The 21,005-nt window shown below is 46.7% G+C and overlaps 1 protein-coding gene across 24 annotated transcripts in view; it reads right to left on the reverse strand.

Moving 5' to 3' along the window:
- Positions 1-21,005, reverse strand: part of epb41a (erythrocyte membrane protein band 4.1a) — a 41,307-nt gene that overhangs the window by 15,722 nt on the left and 4,580 nt on the right. For 10 of the 24 annotated variants that reach the window (XM_078081243.1, XM_078081244.1, XM_078081239.1 and 7 more), the window contains exons 2-12: positions 18,202-18,518; positions 16,721-17,026; positions 11,858-11,962; positions 8,963-9,005; positions 8,805-8,880; positions 8,376-8,594; positions 7,903-7,990; positions 5,001-5,153; positions 4,786-4,883; positions 4,523-4,698; positions 2,550-2,782 (exon numbers count right to left, since the gene is read on the reverse strand). In XM_078081243.1, coding sequence (XP_077937369.1) covers positions 2,550-2,782; positions 4,523-4,698; positions 4,786-4,883; positions 5,001-5,153; positions 7,903-7,990; positions 8,376-8,594; positions 8,805-8,880; positions 8,963-9,005; positions 11,858-11,962; positions 16,721-17,026; positions 18,202-18,510 — 1,806 coding nt within the window. In that variant the 5' untranslated portion in view covers positions 18,511-18,518. Of the gene's footprint in view, positions 1-922; positions 971-2,083; positions 2,159-2,549; positions 2,783-4,522; positions 4,699-4,785; positions 4,884-5,000; positions 5,154-7,902; positions 7,991-8,375; positions 8,595-8,804; positions 8,881-8,962; positions 9,006-11,857; positions 11,963-16,720; positions 17,027-18,201; positions 18,519-21,005 lie in introns of all 24 variants that reach the window. The other 14 variants (XM_078081232.1, XM_040188568.2, XM_078081235.1 and 11 more) reach the window with 4 other exon arrangements.

A 21,005-nucleotide genomic window follows, 5' to 3' on the forward strand; every position in this document is an offset into this window, starting at 1 on the left:
AAAGGTTATACATTTACATGTATTTCATTTTCAAATTCTGCTTATGCTGCTCCAAAGGTTGGACTCCTTCCCACACAAAGCCTCTGTCCGATCAAGTACATATGATATCTATCTCAGTATCAACAGAATCCTGGAGGGACTTATTGAATCATGAAAAACAGTATTATCCCTCTTGTACACACTGTTTTGATAGCAAGCAGCAGGGAATGACCTGAAGAAAGAGTGCGTAACATTAAGGTGGCCCGTTTGACAGAAGCGTAAGATCATTATTTTTTTCCTGTTTCCTGTTGGGTTACCTTAGAATAAGTCGTTTCTAACAGACAAAGCAGACCGAGGGACATTGTGTCCCGGGGAAGGCCAGAGACAGGAGACCGCGAGGACCCAAACGCAGACTTGCATTTCCAAAATACATTATTTAAGTAAAATAACCAAATGCCTATTGGCAAAACAGGGACCAGGACTATCAGACCACAAACAACACTCATTACCTAAAGAATGGACATGAGGTCTAAATACACTGGGGAGCTGCAGGTGGACACCGTCAGGGACACGGCAGGCCATCCCACTCACAGGGAACACACACCAGGGCAGGAAACTACTAAAGAAAAGAGGAACTGAACCACACATTCCCATTCCTCTATTTTACTTTCGCTCACGTACTTCTACTATCTACACCCTTTGCACAAAGGAGAAGCTTCACTTGGTTGCAATTTGTAATTTCGTCGCTGGCGCCACCAAATCCTGCACATGAATAACTCTCACAGGGACACAAACAGCCAGAAAGCATAACGAACACAAGAGATTAGAACACTCGGGGTCCTTGTGCTGGCAGACAACAGACAAGCAAATGCAAATGTTCTTGATGTGATGAGGGAATGAGGATGGGGAGTCAGCAGGAGCATTGGATCAGGAGCATGCTAACCTTCCTCATTCGCACCATCTCCATCTTTGTTTTGTCCTGAGGAGAGTGCTGCTCCACCACCAGAGGAAGCAGAGTTACTGATGTCAGGGTTTCCTTTCAGACTCTAACCAACCAACCAACAATCAACGTAACATACAACTTCCTAATTGTACTGAATAAAAATGACCGTTCATAACACAGTTCATGCAACGTGGGCCATAAACTTTTAAATAAAAACCATCATTAGAATGAAGGCCAATTAGCGACCATGGACAAATCAAGGCAGCTTCTTCAGAAGAAAGGATATGGCACTATATGGCACATTCAGCAAGGTGCTGATCTGCTGTCAATGGAACATACCACTTCCCAGATATTTCAGATTAAAGGTTTTCTAGGAAATAGGACTGACTTAAATGATGCCTCACAGTTGCCACGAATGCCTTGTTATTCCATTAATTACCGTTTTATTATAGTTTTATTCAGTTCTACAATATTTCTCCAAAAATAGTTTTGGTCTGGCCATCAACAATTTGAACACAGTGCTTTATAAAATCTATAATTATCGCAGTATTTAGATTTATGGCAATTTATGGCAATTTAGAAAAAATGCATTCATAAAAATAGCTAAATAAAAGCAACTGGAGATAATTAGTGGGGGGGTGACATATTGACATATTGCTGATTATTGGGAGAGGGACAGAGTGAGGAATTGGAGGCGAGTTAAATCCTCAAATGAATTCCCATCGGTTTCTTAGAGAATACATGTGCCACTATTGTTCTTTAAGTGGTTTCAAATTCCCCTTCCTGTGGTGATCAGTCGTTATGTGTAAGTACACATTTGTATGTAATGGTAATGCTGTATGGTCAACTAATGTGCCTCACCATCCTTATTGGTAACTGGAAGTTATTGACACTAGTTTGTTTTTGTCAGGATTAATATGTCACAATGTTGCACATTTAACAGCTGATTGAATATTGTACACAAACACTGAGTGCAAACTGTTCTGTAATTAGTCCAATTTTCATGCAGCGCAGGTTCTTTTTGTAAGTGTGGGGGATTGAGGTATGAACACAGGCGGGAGGTAGAAGGGGATGCTGGCCTAAAAAGGTCTGCGTACAGATTTGTCTAGTTTTGTTTTTGTTTCAGGTGCTTCAGGCCGATCATGCGTCAAGCAAACCAACCTTGCTCTTTTTCTCTCTTTCCCCGTTGGCGCTGGTCACAGAGGGAGAGAGCCTCCGCTCCCTCCTGCCCACTGACTGTTAGCAGAGACAAAGCTCACACGTCAGGATCACAGGCCTGAACAATCGACACAACCGCCTACTCGACATGTGCACAGTGAGATGCACAGGTGAGCATCCCCCCCCCTCAAACCTAAGGGAATCACTCAAACAATGACTTTAAAACAGATGTGTTAGGATTTACATGAAGCTTACTATTGTGTAGCAGTATTATGGATTATGGTCCTCCTGATGGTCCCACTGAGGTTTCTTTCCTTCTCTCCCCATCAGTTATATATGCTGTAAACTTAGTTGCTGATTGGCCATTGGGACAGAGAGTGTATTTCCGTTTTGGACCTCTTCCGTCTGGTCTCATCCCTGATTATAGGGACCCTAAGACTTCAGTACTATAACGGGGGCCGTCCACTACCTTCATTTGCGGGGTGGACTCTGGTCTGGGGCTGTGGCTCTTGGTGTCCTCCGCTGGCTGAGCCTCTGCCTTCCTGTTAGCGGAGCGATGGCCTCTGTGTGTGGAGCGGTGGTGGTCAGAGCGAGTCAGGGTCGGGAGCAGCGGGGAGGGAGCCGCCTCCCCCGGAGACACCGGAGACATAATGGGGGCACTGACTGGACGAGAGGATTTATTGTCGGGGGTGGATGCCATTGCTGGATTGGATGGGAAGAAAACACAGCTCACTTTAAAAAACAAAACAAAAGAATGTCATGAATTATTGTGCTTTGTGCTTCTGGAACATTTTTGCAAAATGATTTTAATCATAGCTTATTATTATTATTATTATAAAAACAGTTCCCAGCATGCGGTTTCTGAACTTCCTGTACATTTTTACATCCTATTGTCTGCATTCAAATATCATCAATTTTCCTTTCCTGCCTATAGAAACCCTTTCAGCATGTTCTCGGTCTGCCCGAAGGTCTCCTTCCCGTTGGAAATGTCCAGGGAAGAGGCCTCCTCATCAGATGCCTGAACATTACACGCTGACACTTTTATCCAAAGCGACTTACATTGCATTTATAACCCATAGGGAGCAATTAGGGGTTAGGTGTCTTGCTCAGGGACACTTTGATACAGGACCTGGAGCAGCCGGGGCTCGAACCGCCAACCTTGTGGTTCCCAGCGGACCCTCTCTACCCCTCCACCACGTTGACTGCCGACGGGCAGGGTGTCGTTCTATTGGCTGCAACCGGATATCTGACGTCTTTAACCGACCCCTGAGAATCAGCCCAGTTCCTTCCTAAGGAAAGCAGCCACAGCACTTCTTCTCCACATCAAAACCCAACACTTCTCAAAAGTTAGAATCTGAGCTCTGCTCAGCCTTTGCTCTGAATTCAATCTTATCTTTGCATGTAAACTAGAAACTGTCCTTCGAGGTGGAACAAACACATCTCGGTTCCTACGATCAGAGGTCAAAGAAGCTCGAACAACCGCAGCTTTTCTGAAAATACCAGAAATGAGACGACTACACAACCCTGCTGGGAACATCACAACGAGAAGCATTGAAAGGACTAGATCGAAGGTCACTAAGTGGCGCTCCGGGTCCGGGCCCGGACCTAAAGCTAAAACAGACGGTTGTGATTTGAACCCGACGGAGCGCTTTTGGTTAAAGAGGTAGCGGCAACTTTCAACTAAAAAGACGGATGGAAGAAAATGAAAGATAGCGAGAGAAAGGGACGGGTGAGAAAACAGCCGAGCAAATGACGTAAGTGACAATTGTTAAAATGTGTTTAGATTTATTATTTATAATTGGGTGACTTTATCCCTCTATTTAATCACACTGAATCATGATCATGATCTTCCGGACTTCTTTACATTTCAATTGAATACCCCTGGTGTCACGGTTTGGGTTTCTTTCCTCTTTTATTTTGTAGTTTCCTGCCTGGCTTAGCTTCACTTCCTGCCCTGTTACCCCGTGATTGTCCGCCGTGTCCCTGATTGTTTCCTCCTGTGTCCAATCACCTGCACCTTCCCAGTGGATTTAAGCCCTATGTGTCTCTTGTCCCTTGTTGAGTCTTTACGTTGAAAGGGTTTCGTATGGCGGTGCATCCTGGTCTGCGTTTTGAATTTGGAAAGTAGTTTTTCATGACGACATCTGCGTTTGAGTCCTGCTTCCGCCACCCTGAAGTGGGACCTGGGCTAGACTATGGTGGAGAAAACCCCCACTGGGAATGTGCTCTACTTCCTGCTAATGATATACTTTTACTTTTGCAATTGTGTTATAATGTTATTTATATATATATATATATTCAAAGTTCCAACTCCTATCCAGCAATGGTCCCCACCTAGGACGTGTGTTGTGTCGTGCCTGCACGTTTACATGCATGGGTGCGTCACCGCCTGCCGAGCTGCACAAACACACTCCTACGCAAACCGCAGCCGCGACATTTTACCTCCATCAAGGCTGCGGGAGTTCCTCTTGCTGGAGGAGCGCTGGAACAGAGGAGCCGGTCTGTCGATCAGAGAGCTGGCCTGTCTGGTCTGAGCTTGAGTCCGACCGCTGTAGCGAAACTTGGATCCCAGCGCTAGGAACTTCCTGGGAGTGGTGGCCATCTCGGTGGACGTCAGCCTGCAGAAAAAAGGGTACTGATCCTGATCTTCCTATCTGAGTCTGTCGGGCTGACCCGAGGACAAGGCCACGTTAGGATTACCCTACCTGAAGAAGGTGTGATGTTCTACGCACACCTTCCACAGCTTCTTGGCTGCCTTGTAATTGGGTAGTTTGAAGCCAATTGCACTCTCATAATGTTCCACCTGTTGAAACAAGAAAAACAATGTCAAATGGAATAAGCTTTTCATGGGTATGTGAGTTCAGCGTTCAAAGAATAATGAACGCTATATAGTATTTGTGCATCTGAAAAGAGCCTGTACCTCCGAGGGTCTTATTTTGATGAAGAAGCTGCTACGTTTGTAGGAGACCTTGAGCACTTTGGGCCAGGGGAAACGGTTGATCCTCAGTTTGTCTTTGTAAACCATCAGACCATTGGAGCAAACCCCCAGCATGATGTCCACACCATCCAGATCCTAACAGAGACAGATTTATGTTGAGGGAGCCTGGAATGAACAACAAACACTAAGTGTGGCTCAAGTAGACTGCATGCAGGCAACAAGGTTGTTTACTTCAAACATTTATTTAGACGTGACGGTTAAAGCCACGTTGACAGACTCGCTGCTAGTTAAGCCAGCTAAACTGGTGACTGAGCCAAGAGATCACCACCACTGTGTGGTTTAATCGGGCAACATTGTATTTATTTCTAGACAGTTTCTGGGTGAGTTTTATTATTTTCAAAGGTTTAAGGGTTATTACATTAATACAATTGGACCAGAACCCCCCCAAAATTGAGTGTGGTATGTCCATGTTAGGTGTGCACGACTAGTTCTCATGATAACGGCTATCTGGAACCCTAAGCCTGGAAGACGTGAGGTAAAGTCCTGCATCCCCTCCCTCTGTCCAATGAAGTCAGGCTTATTTCTACTTGTTTCTGAAATTACCCAAACCAGAACTCAAAGGCCATAAGGGAGCTGACCTTCTTCTAGTTGCTTATTGACTAAATACTTGTATCCAGCCCGTACATTTTAATCCATCACATACAGATTTTTATCATCAACAACATTTTATTTTCAGGTTTCTGCCTCGGATCTGAAAATAACTTCTAACTAACCAACTTTTTCCAGGAAAGTGATCTTGTAATATTCCCTTAAAGTGCTTTTAAGAGTAGTGATCAGTTCACACAAACATCCGTTTGCAGTGTTTACTACTGAATAGTATGTAAACAATTTGGATATGGTTCTTGCTGCTGCTGACCATCATCCACAAGGGGGCAGTACATTACTGCTCCCATCTGGTCCAATCCCTGCTCTGACATAAACAGATTGACCTGATTTCGTAAATCACATGTCTCCTGGATTTTTCTAATCTGATGCGTGACATTACAATACTACCAGACAAAGCAGCGGGCGAGTTTGTTATTGTCTTTAGCGGATGGAGTAGAAAGGTTGGGGGTTCAATTCCCTGCTGCCATGTGCTGCCTGTGTTTCCATAAGTAAGCCACTGGTCACTGGATGGGTTAATGCAGAGAATCATTTTCACCGTGGTGATTAATAAATCCTCTTCACTGAGCATTGAACGGCTGATCAAGTGGATTACATGTTATTTAATCTATGACCAATTGGACGAAAGGATGAACGATGTCTTGTTTTGCTCTTCACTAGTTTTCTGATCACTCAAAGCGCTTCAACACTCATACACTGATGACAGGACACGTGGACCCTAGTGGAGCTGTGGATTGCACTGCTCATCCTCTGACAGGACGACCCTTCTCTACTATTGAGGCACGATCGCCTCTTACGGTGCCCTTTTTTTCACCAATTAACTACAAAGGGGGTGTACGTTGGCACGGTCTGGAGGTCTTTCCCAAGAAACATTGGGTGTCAAACACCTTCATTGTGGGGTCGTTTACTGGATTCCTCCAGATCATGATTTTTCTCCTGTTATCTCTACTGAGTCAGCACACATCCCTTTTCCTTCCTATTTCATCCGGGGAAGGAACCTCCTTAAATGTTCATATGGGATCTATTCACATCATCCTTGCTCAGATCAGCCATGTCAACACACAGAAAAGTCTCTTTTAAACCGAAACTATCAGGAAACATTTATAGCCAAAATATGTCAAACATACAAGGAATTTGTCTTGGTGGTTGGTGCGTGACAGTAGACAGTGTGACAATAGACAAGACAGCAGTGCACAAGTAATAAAATAAAATGAAATGCTAATGCAATTGGTTAGTAGAATAAGGCTATGGGTTAGTATAAAATAAGAATAAAATTAAAAATATTTAAAAAGTTAAATATTAAATAAAGTGCACTATTGAACAAGTGACAAAGTGACGAGTGACAACAAAGTGATGAATTACAGTTAAAGTGACGTGTGCAGTATGAAGGGGAGTGACCAGTGGAGTGTTATAGTCAGTCAGTGGGGGACCGGGCTCTGTTGATGAGCCCGACTGCCGACGGGAAGAAACTGTTGGTGTGGCGGGAGGTCTTAGTCCTGATGGACCTCAGCCTCCTGCCAGATGGAAGGGGCACAAACAGGTTTTGTCCGGTGTGAGAGGGGTCGGCCACCATCTTTTTAGCTCGCTTCAGAGACCTGGAAGCGAACAAGTCCTGCAGGGACGGCAGATTGCAGCCGATCACCCTCTCTGCAGAGCGGATGACACGCTGCAGCCTGCCCTGGTCCTTGGCTGTGGCTGCAGCGTACCAGACGGTGATGGAGGAGCAGAGGATGGACTCCATGATGGCCGTGTAGAAGTGGACCATCACTTATGAGACATAAATCTTACTATTGGGTCTTTGTACGGTTGGTTCCAACGTCTGTACATAAAATGCACCAATCAACATTCATCTACAATGTCTCACCATCAGTCCCCGGAGCCCAAAGGACAGTAGCGGACTGCGTGCTACTTGTGGTCACCTGGAGCCCTGCGGCTAATCCAATTTACCAGCTGCACTCTCCCCTTCAACATACTCCTCACCACCACGCATAAATGTCGGATTGATAGCGGTCTGTTTCAGGTGGTATCTCAGGGAGATGGAGACCATTGAAGGAAATAATTAGGAAGTGGGAGTGAGTGACCTCATAGCTGGCTAGAAGATTGTTTGTGCTGTGAGTTTTCCCAAATACTGATTGGGGCAATTCTTTCCAACTCCCAAGTATTGACCAGGACATGTCTTTACCAAGCATACGCAAACCCACATCCTGCAACCCGTGCTCACCTTGGCCTGGTGGAGGTCCACTCCGTACATGGAGAGTTTCTTGGCATTCTCCAGAAACATCAGGTCTGCCTGGGCTGGACTCATTGACCTGCCACAACAACACAGCGGGAATCCCACAACTGTAGTTACTGTTACTGTGAGGATTCTGTGATTACAATAGTAAATGTAGTTCTTGCATAATACATTAAAAGTGCATAATAATAAAGTACTCAAAGGTTAATTTGAGGTGTATTCACTCAAACCCTTCATTTTGTACGTACTTTTCATAATCACTAATTCCATTCATACTTTAGTTACTTTTGAGGCCGTTGCATCATCATCACTACTCCTTATTCTGTTTACTTAACTACATTTTGGAGACAATAGTTGTACACGTATGAAACATTTATAATACAGGTTGACATTTTATTCTAATTATTTTACCCATTCCCAGTAATTGCTGGATTGGGTCAAATATAAAACCGAGTTCTGACCTGTATGTGCGGTGCAGCTCCATCATTTTGTCCTCCAGCTCCTTGGTCTGACCCTGCGCCATTTTCATATCCTTAGCGTATTCAGTGCCGTGAACCTCAGGGTCGTACTCGCCGAGCTCCGACTGCAGAGCGTAGGAGCCCAGGAGGGAAAGGGTGACGAAGGAGCACGGGAGGCGGCCCTGCAGGATGTCCTTCCGCAGCTGGAGACACAGGTAGTACCTGCAATGCACATAGAGGGATAATATGGAGTCTGCATGGAACCATGGATTCATCACATTTTTACAAAAACGTATTCAAATAATATTATTTTACTATTTACACAGAAAACGAGAACTTTTCTCTCGTTTGGAGTGCTAACATTTGGAATTTAATACAATAAAACTGTTTGCTGCTTGTAGTAGACAAAAAACCTACAAAACCATGTAGTACCTTGTTATGTCTTCAGACAGTTGTGCTGGGTCCGGCGGATAGAATTTCACATTGAATGTGAAATTATAGTTGGTACCTAGAGAAGAAAAGGAAGGTTTGAAATGTTGAAATAACTGTAAACATGGATTAGAAGCACGTCAACCACGAGTTTTGCTCACCTTGTACCTGCCTGCGGATCTCCTTGGTGAGGTCCATCCAAGTCTGATCAAACAAACGATATCATGAAACACTGCACGTGTAAGAAGTCATTCAGCAATGACGTACACCGGTTACTCTAAGCACCAATGATATTATCATGTGAAGAGTTGCCGCCTTAATTAAACATGTCAGGGTTGCGGGTGGGAGGCAGGACTCAAGATGCAGAGTTGTCCAATACAAAAGACTTTAATAGTCAAAAGGTCCAAAATCCAAGGGGCAAAAACACTCAGGCATGAAACTATGGGCATCCAAGACAAGGACAGGACATACGTGGGAAATGACAATGACGCGACAAGTGACACAGGAGACACACGGCTTAAATACACAAGGGAGGTGCAGGTGATTGGACACAGGTGGAAACTATTAGACGAACAGAGGGGATGACGAGACAAGGCAGGAAGTGAAGTTACCCGGGGACACGAGTGGCAGAAAACTACAAAATAAGACAGGAAGTGAACCACACCGTGACAGTACCCCCCCCTCAAGGACCGACTTCCAGGCGGCTCACACTAGAGCAAAACAAGGGGTGGGGGGGCAGGGAAACCAGAGACGTTGGTCGGACCACCCGGGAAACTCTGGCGGGCGGCCCGGCGGGTGGCCAGACGAGCGGGGAGCCTCTGGGGGTCGGCCCGGCGGGCGGTCACCAAGCCGGCTCCGGAGCGGCGACTGCAGGGCACGGAACGTCTCTAGAATGGCAGGCTCGGGGACACGGGAAACCTCCGGGGTCGGCGGCGGCGGCGGCTCGGGGACACGGAACACCTCCGCGGTTGTCGCCGTCGGCAGCTCGGGGACAGGGAACACCTCCGTAGTCGGCTCCAGCTCGGGGACAGGGAACACCTCCGTAGTCGGCTCCAGCTCGGGGACAGGGAACACCTCCGTAGTCGGCTCCAGCTCGGGGACACGGAACACCTCCGTAGTCGGCTCCAGCTCGGGGACACGGAACACCTCCGTAGTCGGCTCCAGCTCGGGGACACGGAACACCTCCGTAGTCGGCTCCAGCTCGGGGACACGGAACACCTCCGTAGTCGGCTCCAGCTCGGGGACACGGAACACCTCCGTAGTCGGCTCCAGCTCGGGGACACGGAACACCTCCGTAGTCGGCTCCAGCTCGGGGACACGGAACACCTCCGTAGTCGGCTCCAGCTCGGGGACACGGAACACCTCCGTAGTCGGCTCCAGCTCGGGGACACGGAACACCTCCGTAGTCGGCTCCAGCTCGGGGACACGGAACACCTCCGTAGTCGGCTCCAGCTCGGGGACACGGAACACCTCCATAGTCGGCTCCAGCTCGGGGACACGGAACACCTCCGCAGTCGGCGGCGGCTCAGCCCCCCCCATAACCCACCCCGTAGCCCCCCCCTCAAGGGCCGGATCCCAGACGGCCCTCAAATCACCAACGGGAGGGTGGGAGAGGACCATGGGATGGGAGGGAGGGAGCCTGAGTCTCGGAGCGGGGACTGGCCGAGTTGGGGGCATGGAGCGTGGGACCGGTACTGGTCGGGTCGGGGGCATGGAGCGTGGCGCCGGAACTGGTCGGGTCGGGGGCATGGAACGTGGTGCTGGTACCGGGGGCATGGATCGTGGCACTGGCTCGGGGGTCGGGGACATGGATCGTGGCACTGGCTCGGGGGTCGGGGGCATGGATCGTGGCACTGGCTCGGGGGTCGGGGGCATGGATCGTGGCACTGGCTCGGGGGTCGGGGGCATGGATCGTGGCACTGGCTCGGGGGTCGGGGGCATGGATCGTGGCACTGGCTCGGGGGTCGGGGGCATGGATCGTGGCACTGGCTCGGGGGTCGGGGGCATGGATCGTGGCACTGGCTCGGGGGTCGGGGGCATGGATCGTGGCACTGGCTCGGGGGTCGGGGGCATGGATCGTGGCACTGGCTCGGGGGTCGGGGGCATGGATCGTGGCACTGGCTCGGGGGTCGGGGGCATGGATCGTGGCACTGGCTCAGGGGTCATGGGCTTGGGTCGGGAGGCCGGGACGGGAATCTGCTGCGGCCCAGCGCGGGACATCTTGCGCTGCGACCGAGCGGGGTCGGAACGTCGCTGCGGTCCAGCGCTGGACATTGTGCGCTGCGACCGAGCGGGGTCGGGAAGTCGCTGCGGCCCAGCGCTGGACATTGTGCGCTGCGGCCGAGCGTGGGGAGCATAGGTGGCCTGTAGTCGGACCGCAAGGTCCATTACCCGCTCCCAGTGTGAATCGCCGCCAGACGACCACGAAATGGTCTCCTCCTCTGGGGACCATGTGGGGGGCGGCGGATGGTGACCCAGATGCCTACTGAGGGCTCCAGATGGGGAGACGGAGTAGTACAAGTACCCAGCTGGAACCCCCGGGAGGACCGTTCCCCCACTACGGGCAGCCCGCTGGAGACTCCGTGGACCGCCCATTGCCAGACGGGTTCCCCTAAACTCGTCCAAGGGAAAAAACTCTGCTGAGTCCTTTCTTGGTCGCGTCATTCTGTCAGGGTTGCGGGTGGGAGGCAGGACTCAAGATGCAGAGTTGTCCAATACAAAAGACTTTAATAGTCAAAAGGTCCAAAATCCAAGGGGCAAAAACACTCAGGCATGAAACTATGGGCATCCAAGACAAGGACAGGACATACGTGGGAAATGACAATGACGCGACAAGTGACACAGGAGACACACGGCTTAAATACACAAGGGAGGTGCAGGTGATTGGACACAGGTGGAAACTATTAGACGAACAGAGGGGATGACGAGACAAGGCAGGAAGTGAAGTTACCCGGGGACACGAGTGGCAGAAAACTACAAAATAAGACAGGAAGTGAACCACACCGTGACAAAACATTGATGCTGGGATTCTTGGAATAATACCTAAAGATGCTCACCTTCATGGTGGCCAACTCCGAGGTAACCAGGCCGTAGTAGTCTTTCTCCAGCAGGTTGAGGTGGTCACACACCTTCATGAAGAGCTCCTGACCTTTTGCGTGTTTCTGACCCAGACATGCACGCAGAGAACAAGACACTGAATAGTACAAACGGACGTCACATCAAGGACAATGTATTCAGGATTGTGCTAACTGTGATGGCAGATGGTGAAAACTCAGGGGAGCTGCCGCCTCTCCAACTGGACTGTGTTGGGCCCTGTCATTAATGCTGCTTTGAGGACAGTAACAGGCAAGAAGACGTGCATAATTGACCAGAAGTCACAGACCGGGCACCAGGCCCTCCTGGAAAACAAAGGTGTGAAAACAGACAAAGCTGTCACTGGGCAAGGACTGCGGCACGTGACCGATCCCGGAGTTTCTCATTCTACTTGGCAGACTATTACTTTATTTTGTTTTGTACAGGATCCAAGGGGAGATAACGGAACCGCTGGTCTGTTCCTTTGTCAACAAGTGAACGTAAGGACGGACAATGCAGTTGTTTGCAGTTCTAACGCTGTACTATATTGCCCAGAAGTTCGCTATGGTTGTGATTCATGAGTTTGTGACTTTACTGCTGTTGTAATAAAGAACATGACAGTCTTTGTACAATGAGATCACTCTGCGTGTGCAAAACCTTCCTGTTTACCATACATTATCTCAGTATATATGTGGGGGCTGGAAAAGAAAAAAAGATCCGCTTGAGCTGGAGCGGAGTGACGAGATCCGTTTTACTAGCGAAAACTGGACCGGTGTTTTTCTTTAAGGGCAAGAAAGCTTTCGAACAGTCTTTGGGGTTTGGAGGAAGGTTTTTAAGAACTCTTTGGAAGCAGTCTCTGGTGTTTGGGAGACGTTTTTAGGACTCTCTTTGGGCATTTGGGAGGAGTAGTTGTTTCGTCTTCAGAAGGTTTTTGGTATCTTTGGTATTTGGTAATTGCCGCAGGACACTAGAGACTGAGGGGTGATCTTCAGGGGTTTTTCTTGGACTTTTTCCCTTAGCCCAGTGTGAATTGGCTCAAGAAACTAGGGACTGAGGTTGTGATGTTAACCTTAAGTTCATGAAATTGTTTGAACAGAAATATAGAAATCTGTTGGTTCTGTTCAGCCGTGTCAGTAAGGCATAAAAACAGAACTAATGAAATAATGTTTTGGTGCCAAACGAAACTGCTGAAAAGCATTCTAACATTCACAGCCTGGTAAAGCCCACGGAGTCAGTTTTTACAAAGACAAAAGTCTTGTCGCCTTGTCATGTGATGCACCCAATCCTAGATTACAGCCTCACCTGTGAACAATAATTGATCAAGGGTTAGGGTTAGATTCACCCTGAGCCCAAAGCGTTGATTCTCAAGAGGCTGAAGACCAGATCCACTGCTGAGGTGGATGACACCTTCAATGTGTCTCAGCATCATGTACAAAGAATAAGAGAGATTTGAAGAGACTGGAGATGTTTTTGGACAAGGCCAGGTCCGGCAGACCCCGGCAAGACAACTCCTCGGGAGGACCGTTTGAAAATCCAAGGCCAGCCCCTTTTCCAAGCAGCAGAGCTCCACCAGGACTGGTCACCTCAAGTTCCTGTGTCAACCAGGACAGTTTGTAGAATTCTGTCTCGAAATGTGTGGCCTCCATGGTCGAATCAGTGCCCAGAAACCAGCACTAAACAAAAGGCAATTAAAAAACGTGTGGCATTTGCCAAGGCCCACAGCCTGCTAATAGGATGGACGCTGCAAAAGTGGCAGAAGGTGGATTTCTCACATGAATCTTCGGTTGAATTACATCACAGATGGCACAAATAATAGACCTACTGGCGCCCGCATGGATTCGAGATTCACCCAGAAAACAGTTAAGTTTGGTGGTGGAAAAATCCCGGTATGGGTGTGGAGAGATTTGCAGGGTGGAAGGCAATATCAATAGCCTAAAAAGGTATTAGCTACCTCTTACATTCCCAGCCATAAAAGGGGTCGAATTTTGCAGCAGGAAAATTCCATCTCTACATCAAAGTTCCTCAAGGCAAAGAAGATCAAGGTGCTCCAGGACTGGCCAGCCCAGTCAAGAGGCATGAACGTCATTGAGCATGTCTGGGGTAGAATGAAAGCGGAAGCATGGAAGACGAAACCAAAGAATCTTAATGACCTCTGGAAGGCTGCTTTCTTTGCTCTACCTGACGACTCCGTCACTGTAAGAATCATTGTTGAACCTAATGGATGCAGTCCTTCAAGCTCACGGAAGTCATACAAGATATTAACTATGGATCTCACAGCACCACTAATTGATCACGGATGTTATGAAACATATTTTTGTATTTGAAGTAAATTATTTGTTCAATTTTCACATTACTCTCTGTAGGCGACACAACTTTTGTCCTGCCAAAATCTGACCGTTCTGTGTTCATTAAATGACAAATTTATTTCAGTATATTGAACATAATTTGGGAGGGTTTCAGCTTTCATATGAGCCATTTCTAAAACCAATGGATTGATTAAAAGTCAGGTTATAAGCTGTTTCTATGCAATGGATTGGTGACAAGTCTTGTCAGGCTGTAGATACCCAAATTTTCTACTTAATTAAGGTAACAAAGTAGTTGTACTTTGTTACTTGACACCACCTGTAAACGAATGTGCTCTGAGAAACTCAGCAAGCTTCATCAACATTAAATGTAAAAACGTAACACAACAAGGTAACCTAACAATGTCAAGAATGTAACGCAACACAATGAGGCACCGACGTAACTCAAACTGTCGGCGAGGCTCATGGCACCAAGATGCCGGCTCACCCCACCAACCTCTCAGCCACCCCAACTGCTCGTCGTGACCCCCGGCACCGGGATGCCAGAGCTTTACGCCTCCCAGTTGCACCATTTGTGGCTACAGGTCGGAGCAACCTTCAGTGGGATGCCATGTTACAGCTAACATTGACTTTGAGGTAATGCAACGAGGTGACGAGAGGAGGGGATGCGACGCTCACCTTCACCTTCGACACACGCTGTTGTAGTTGCATATCCTTTCCTGTCTTTCAGAAGACACCATAACATTCCACTTAAAACAAACGAAAACCAACGAATCAGGCTGAACTGCACCCGTCTACCCTAAGACACAGTCCACCCATTCCACATACGATGAAAAAATCAGCCGTGGTCCCCGAAAGTACACCCCTGGTACACCCGCTTGGATCTCAAAGATCTTCTTCGGTATATTCCATGTTTCACTGCTTCCATTGAACAAATTTCTGATTATGAGTAACAGATATATACTGATATATACCGCCCATACACAGATTCACACACACATGATAAAACTCTTAGTTCTATACATAGAATAGATACATAAGCAGATCGAGTACATATATCCTATTCATTCGTATCAATTAGACTCTTTAGGCTTGTTTTCATCTACATATTCTGATATATAAGATATAAGTACGGTGGCCCTGAAGTGCAAAACACAACGGCAAATAGGAAAAGACAACAACATTAACTCCTTACGGAAAGGGGAGGGCCTTATAGCAGAGGACGGGCCCTTCTGAGTGGACAGAGGGACTGTCTGTCTGGCCTACAATTCTATATTTATATATAAAAATTTGCACATTTAAAACATAGTTTCGAGGACTACATTGACCATTTACATTCACATCTAAAGGAATAGTGTCATTTCTCTGTGACAGTGACTATTTACTGACCTTAAACACACCTACCAGTTACAATGATGCTTTTCCAGTAGTCCTGTAGCAAAGGATCACTTCCAATGGAACAACTAAGCTCACTTACTTAGCTACATACTCACAATGACTGTCTATGTGTAATAAATACTAATTTGCATTAAATTTCACATTAATGTCTCACCTGATCATCTGCATGTCCAGAGCTTGTCCCTGTCTCTTTCCCTGTCTCTCCTGTGATGCCGCATTGTGACCACATGTCATTTTATCAGAAAAACAGCGACTCGTGCTCTTATGAGGCTACTCGTTTTATTTGCTTACACATTTAGCTCGGTATCAAGTTACTTACTGTCTGAAAAAAAGCGTGAATGCTCGGCTGCTGGCACACTTTTCCTAAAATGCTCCATTACTCTACCCTAAGGTGTCAAACTCATTCTAGGTTCGCGCCAGATACGGCCCACTTCGCGGACCAAGCCATTCCATGACAGGGAAGGGTGGCGGTGACGGGCCTGTAGCCATCGCAGGGGGGCAATGTCAGTCTTTATCTTTATTTTATTCAATTCATTTTATTTTCTATAGCACAAAATGCCTCAGAGGTCTTTACAGTCTGTACACATGTGACATCCTCTGTCCTGAAACCATCACATCAGCACAAGAACAACTCCCCAAGCAATGAAAAGGCCTTCGATGGGGAGAATAAAGGGAAGAAAACTTTAGAGAGAAACAGGACGATCCTCCCTGGGACGTACAGAATGAACAACGTGAAATATGTATAATACGTTCAATTCATCCGACAGAAATGATTCAAATACACATATTATCTCCTCATGTGCTCATGATCATCTCCTGCTCGTCAGCGGAGAAAAGATACGCTATTCCTTTAAGTTGTGCTGTTGTACCCTGGTTTCGGTGATCGACACAATTATTGTGTGTGATTATTTGATTGTTTGTTTAGCTAGTAGGTTCATAATCGTGTCATAAGGGTTGTTAGTTATAGATTTAATTGATTTTGATTGTTTTTTCTCTGTTATACTTCAAAGAACTTAAAACAACCTTTGTATGACCAAATGTAGGACATGTTAATACTATGAAATGAATTTCTCTGATACATCATTTGAAACTGTGTGCATGTGTCTATGTATTTATAGAATATATATATATAGAAAAAGCTCTTACATCCAGCTCACACTCATAGAGAGCGTCATCCAGCAGGGTGACTCTGATCTGCATGGTTTTGGGCCGGCGTGGAGCTCTGGGAGCTTTGGTCTCCTCCTCTGCCATCTTCTCCTCCTCCTCCTCCTCCTCCTCCTTCTCTCTGTGACGGCCTCCTTCAGGACTACCCTCTTTCTCCTCCTCCTCCTCATCGTCCTCCTCCTTCTCCTTGTCCTCCTTCTCCGGGGCAGCCTCCTCTCCTCCTTCCTTAGCCTCCTTATCGTTTCCAGCCTCCTCCTCCTCAGCTTCTTTGTTCTCTACCTGGACGGCCTGACAAGACACTTTAATTACAAAGGAGAACAGACACTCCTAGAAATGTGTTACGAAAGCGATAACGTACGAGAGGCTGTACTTATCGTCCAATAATGTACCAGTTCGGGGGTGTTGGCAACCCTCTCATTTTGTGCTGAAAGGCAGCTATTTATAATTAGTAAGTAAATAGCTGCCTTTCAGCACTAAATAGTATTAGCTATTCATTCCCAGCGCTCATGATGTCCACGTTAATTGTCCCGTTGCAAAAGCTTGCATTGCCCGAAACCGATCATTCTGCTACGACTAGCTAACTAGTCCAACTTTTCCAAAAAACTTGGCGTGAGACCGGCCGACGGGGGGCGGACGAACACCGACGACACGCTTTCTGCTCCGCCGATGGGAGCGCGCGGACGTATCCGCGTTGTAAACGTGACCATGGACAGGAAAGGGAACCTTACATTACTGTCGTGTTCTGGCGCCCCTCTTTTTCAATGGTAGTTTTTGGCGTGAGAAATCGGAGGTGTGGCGTGAGAGCGTGTGAAACCGATCAAATGCGTGAGAGTTGGCAGCGCAGCATTAGCACACACAGACACACCCATGGACATCACGCCACGCACACACTAGCTAGCAGAGCGCCAGCATGGCGTTAGCTAACATGGCGCTGGCTAACATTGTGGGAGCTAAAGAATTCGCATGCGTGTGTAGGAATCACAATTGACCTTTTCTTGTTTCTGTATTTTCTAGGGCGGTCAACATTAACACGTTAATCTATGTGATTAATGTGGCCGAGATTAACGTGAAACAACGTTTTAACGCAGTTAGCGCAACTTGGTTGTTGACCCCCGAAACTAAAGCGCCTAACAGAGGACAGCAAGACGGTAGCTGAAGAGCTTTTTGCATTGGAAGTAAAAATAAATACATGATTCATTACTCATTACTAAAGATTTAGCAAAACTAAAATCGTGATCAATCGTAATTAATGAATTTCAAAATGTGCAATTAATTTGTTAATTGTTTTCAAATCTATTAACAGCCTTATTTATTAGAGAATAAAGGCAAATAATGTATTGAATTAAAAATGTAACTGTGTGAGAAGCCTCCATCAGTGAGCTGAGAGAGAACATAAGCTCATGACGCAAAGACTGGTCACAAGTCCTTCATTTAACAGACATATTGAGATAATGTAGACTGACCTGAGCCTCAGCACTGCTCACAGAGTGCTGGTCAGGGGCCACTTCTCCCTCTATCCTCAGTTCAGGTTCAGGGTCAGCGATGGGGGCCTTGGCTTCTTCTTCCTTGCCGTCTTTCTCTCCCGCATCACTCTCACATTGCGAGCGCCTCTTCAGGAAGGAGGAGAAGAGGCGGGAGAGGCCTCGGCCGGCAGAGTTGCGGTTGCGAGTTCGGAGCTGCTCCTCTTCCGGCGAGGGCGGTCTGTTGTCCTGGCCTGCTTCCTCCTGCTGGCTCGGCTTCTTCTGGTGACTCTCCGCTTCGTCGGTTGTCATGGTAACAGCTACGGGGACAGAGGAGAAGATTAGTAGAAGAAGTTCCACAACAGAAAGAGCCCTGTGCTGATCCACATAAGACAAGTTAACATGTTGATGCCAGAAGGAAACGGAGCCTTGGACTAACTATTATTAGCATTATTAGCATTGTTTTTATGGTAAATGATCATTTGTATTTGTACTTGTTTTCTCGTCCTCCAAGCCCTCAACGCTCTTTAACGCTACATGTCATCATCACCCTTTCACATCCATTATACACTGATGACAGTCTAGTGTTAGAAGGTTAAAACCTTCCATATGTCACCAATGTTTCCTGACAGGGGACTAATACAAAACAACGGGTTTCTTACAACGTGTGACGTTTCCCCAACACACACAAATATACATAGTTGAAGGTGAACAGAACATTGTGTCAGAAGACGGTGAGTTGTATAGTGGTGTGTAGGATCAACGAGTTTGGAGCGCATTGTTTGCCTTCTGTAATTCTCACAATATAAAAGTCATCCGGCAGGCCTCACTGTGATTATCATTATTATTATTAACAACCTTATATTCAAACAAGATGAAGTCAACCAAAGAGATAAAGTCTGCAAAACTAAAAAGAACAGGAGTTGATGTAGCTGCAGCAATAAGGCGGACAGCAAGGAGGATGTTGCGTTACTGAGCTCTGGATCCCACAGAAACGCTGCACCGCCTTCACTCACAATGCAGCGCTTTTGTTGTTATTGCTCTCAAATTCTACTACAAATACTTTGCAGCTAATATTACTAGAACTTATACTACTACTACAAACATTTATACTGCTATTAATACTAAAATTACTCCTACCAGTAATTCTAAAAATATCACTATTAGAAGCAGTAATACTATAACGTTACTTCTTCTACTAGTATAACAAAAACTACTACTAGTAGTTATTCTGCTGTTAGTGCCACACCAACTACTACTAATATTACTCCAAATCCAACTATTACCAATACCAGTAATCCAATGATTACTGAGACACACCTGTGTGGCACGGTCCGAACACTGGACCCTGATCCGCTTGAAACCATTTGTGATATCGCAGACATTGACATTTAAACTCCCTCTTTCAGCAGATGAACAGCCTGCTTGTGTGAAAGGAGCCCAGTTTGAGTACTTCTTCAGCATCAATGAGTTAGCAGTCAGGTTACATGTTCCCTGTGCACACTGTATTCCTCAAGAAGCTAAACTCTTTCCTGCCAGGTATGGTTTTGAATACACATTATTCTTCACAGATGTTTCATCAACACGTTTATCAAAACCCATCCAGTTAGATTTCCATGAATTAAAAAGCAATTGAAGGTATGCGACTGCCATCATCATAACGTAAAAGTGCCATGAAGTCATCTTCTATACACATATTTAGTGTTTAGTACTTCATGTTTACAGCCATACAAATTCTGAACACTAGTCGGCGCTGTTCGGTGTCTGGAGGGAGACTGGCCGGAGAGGCTCGAGGGGCGCTGGGAGAACCCGTCCCAGAAAGTATGAATCATTTCCTGATCATACACTGACGTCACTTAGCATAACACAGTGTGTCCATTCCCACAGGGGGAAAAAGCTACTGTCTCACTTGGTGCAAATGGACAGACACAACCCCAGGGACATCGCCGGCTTTTCTGCTTGTCATGACCGATCACTTCCTCAGTGCAGCAACACGACTTGGCGTGTGCTTAATTTGACCATATGAGCGCTGTCTGCACACAGCATGTCATGCTAGTGAGGCGAGACAGCTGCACCGGAGTCCTTGGGCAAGACATCCAATGTGCCATGTTGCTCTTGCAAGTTGGGCCTCCAGTGAATGAATTCACTGTGTAAAACCTGCGTCAGTACAGGAATGGGTGTGAAGGGTGACATTAAGTGTCAGAAGATTAGAAAAGAGAAATATAAAAAGAGTCCATCTACCATTACAAGCAGCGGGAACAATTCAGTCAGGAGCCGCTTTTACATTTGAACTCAAATGTACCTTTTCCTAATATTACCTTTTACTGGGTAGAACTTCACAATGTAACCAGGGATAAAGTTAGCTATTAGCTTCCATACTGTCAACAGGTGAGCCGGTCACTGACTTTATTTTGATGGCAACTAATTACTGAAGGTAATTGAAGGTCGACAGAAATGGCTGCTCACACCACATGAAGCTTCAGAGTGCTGTGTGAGCTCCTCAGCTCCCGCTGTGTCTAATCACAAGTAAACACACAAACAGGAAGTTCACAGAATCAAGTGTCTGCAGCTTCTCAGTCCCCATCAGTTTGCTTGCTGTTGTTAAAGGGACTTTTTTGATCGATCCAATGATTGAAGGTAACGGAGCTGCTCCAGTTCTACAGCCACGTGCTACAGCGCGAAGCGAGCTGCGTACAGGAGACTAAGCAGGTGGAGCTGATGGACTGTCGGTGGCTCCTTTAGATCCTCGGCCGCTTGGCGTTTGCATCAATTCAGTTTTCATGTGAAAACCCTAACATTTAGTCTGC

The sequence above is a fragment of the Gasterosteus aculeatus genome, chromosome 10, assembly GCF_964276395.1.
Source record: "Gasterosteus aculeatus chromosome 10, fGasAcu3.hap1.1, whole genome shotgun sequence".
NCBI lineage: Eukaryota > Metazoa > Chordata > Actinopteri > Perciformes > Gasterosteidae > Gasterosteus > Gasterosteus aculeatus.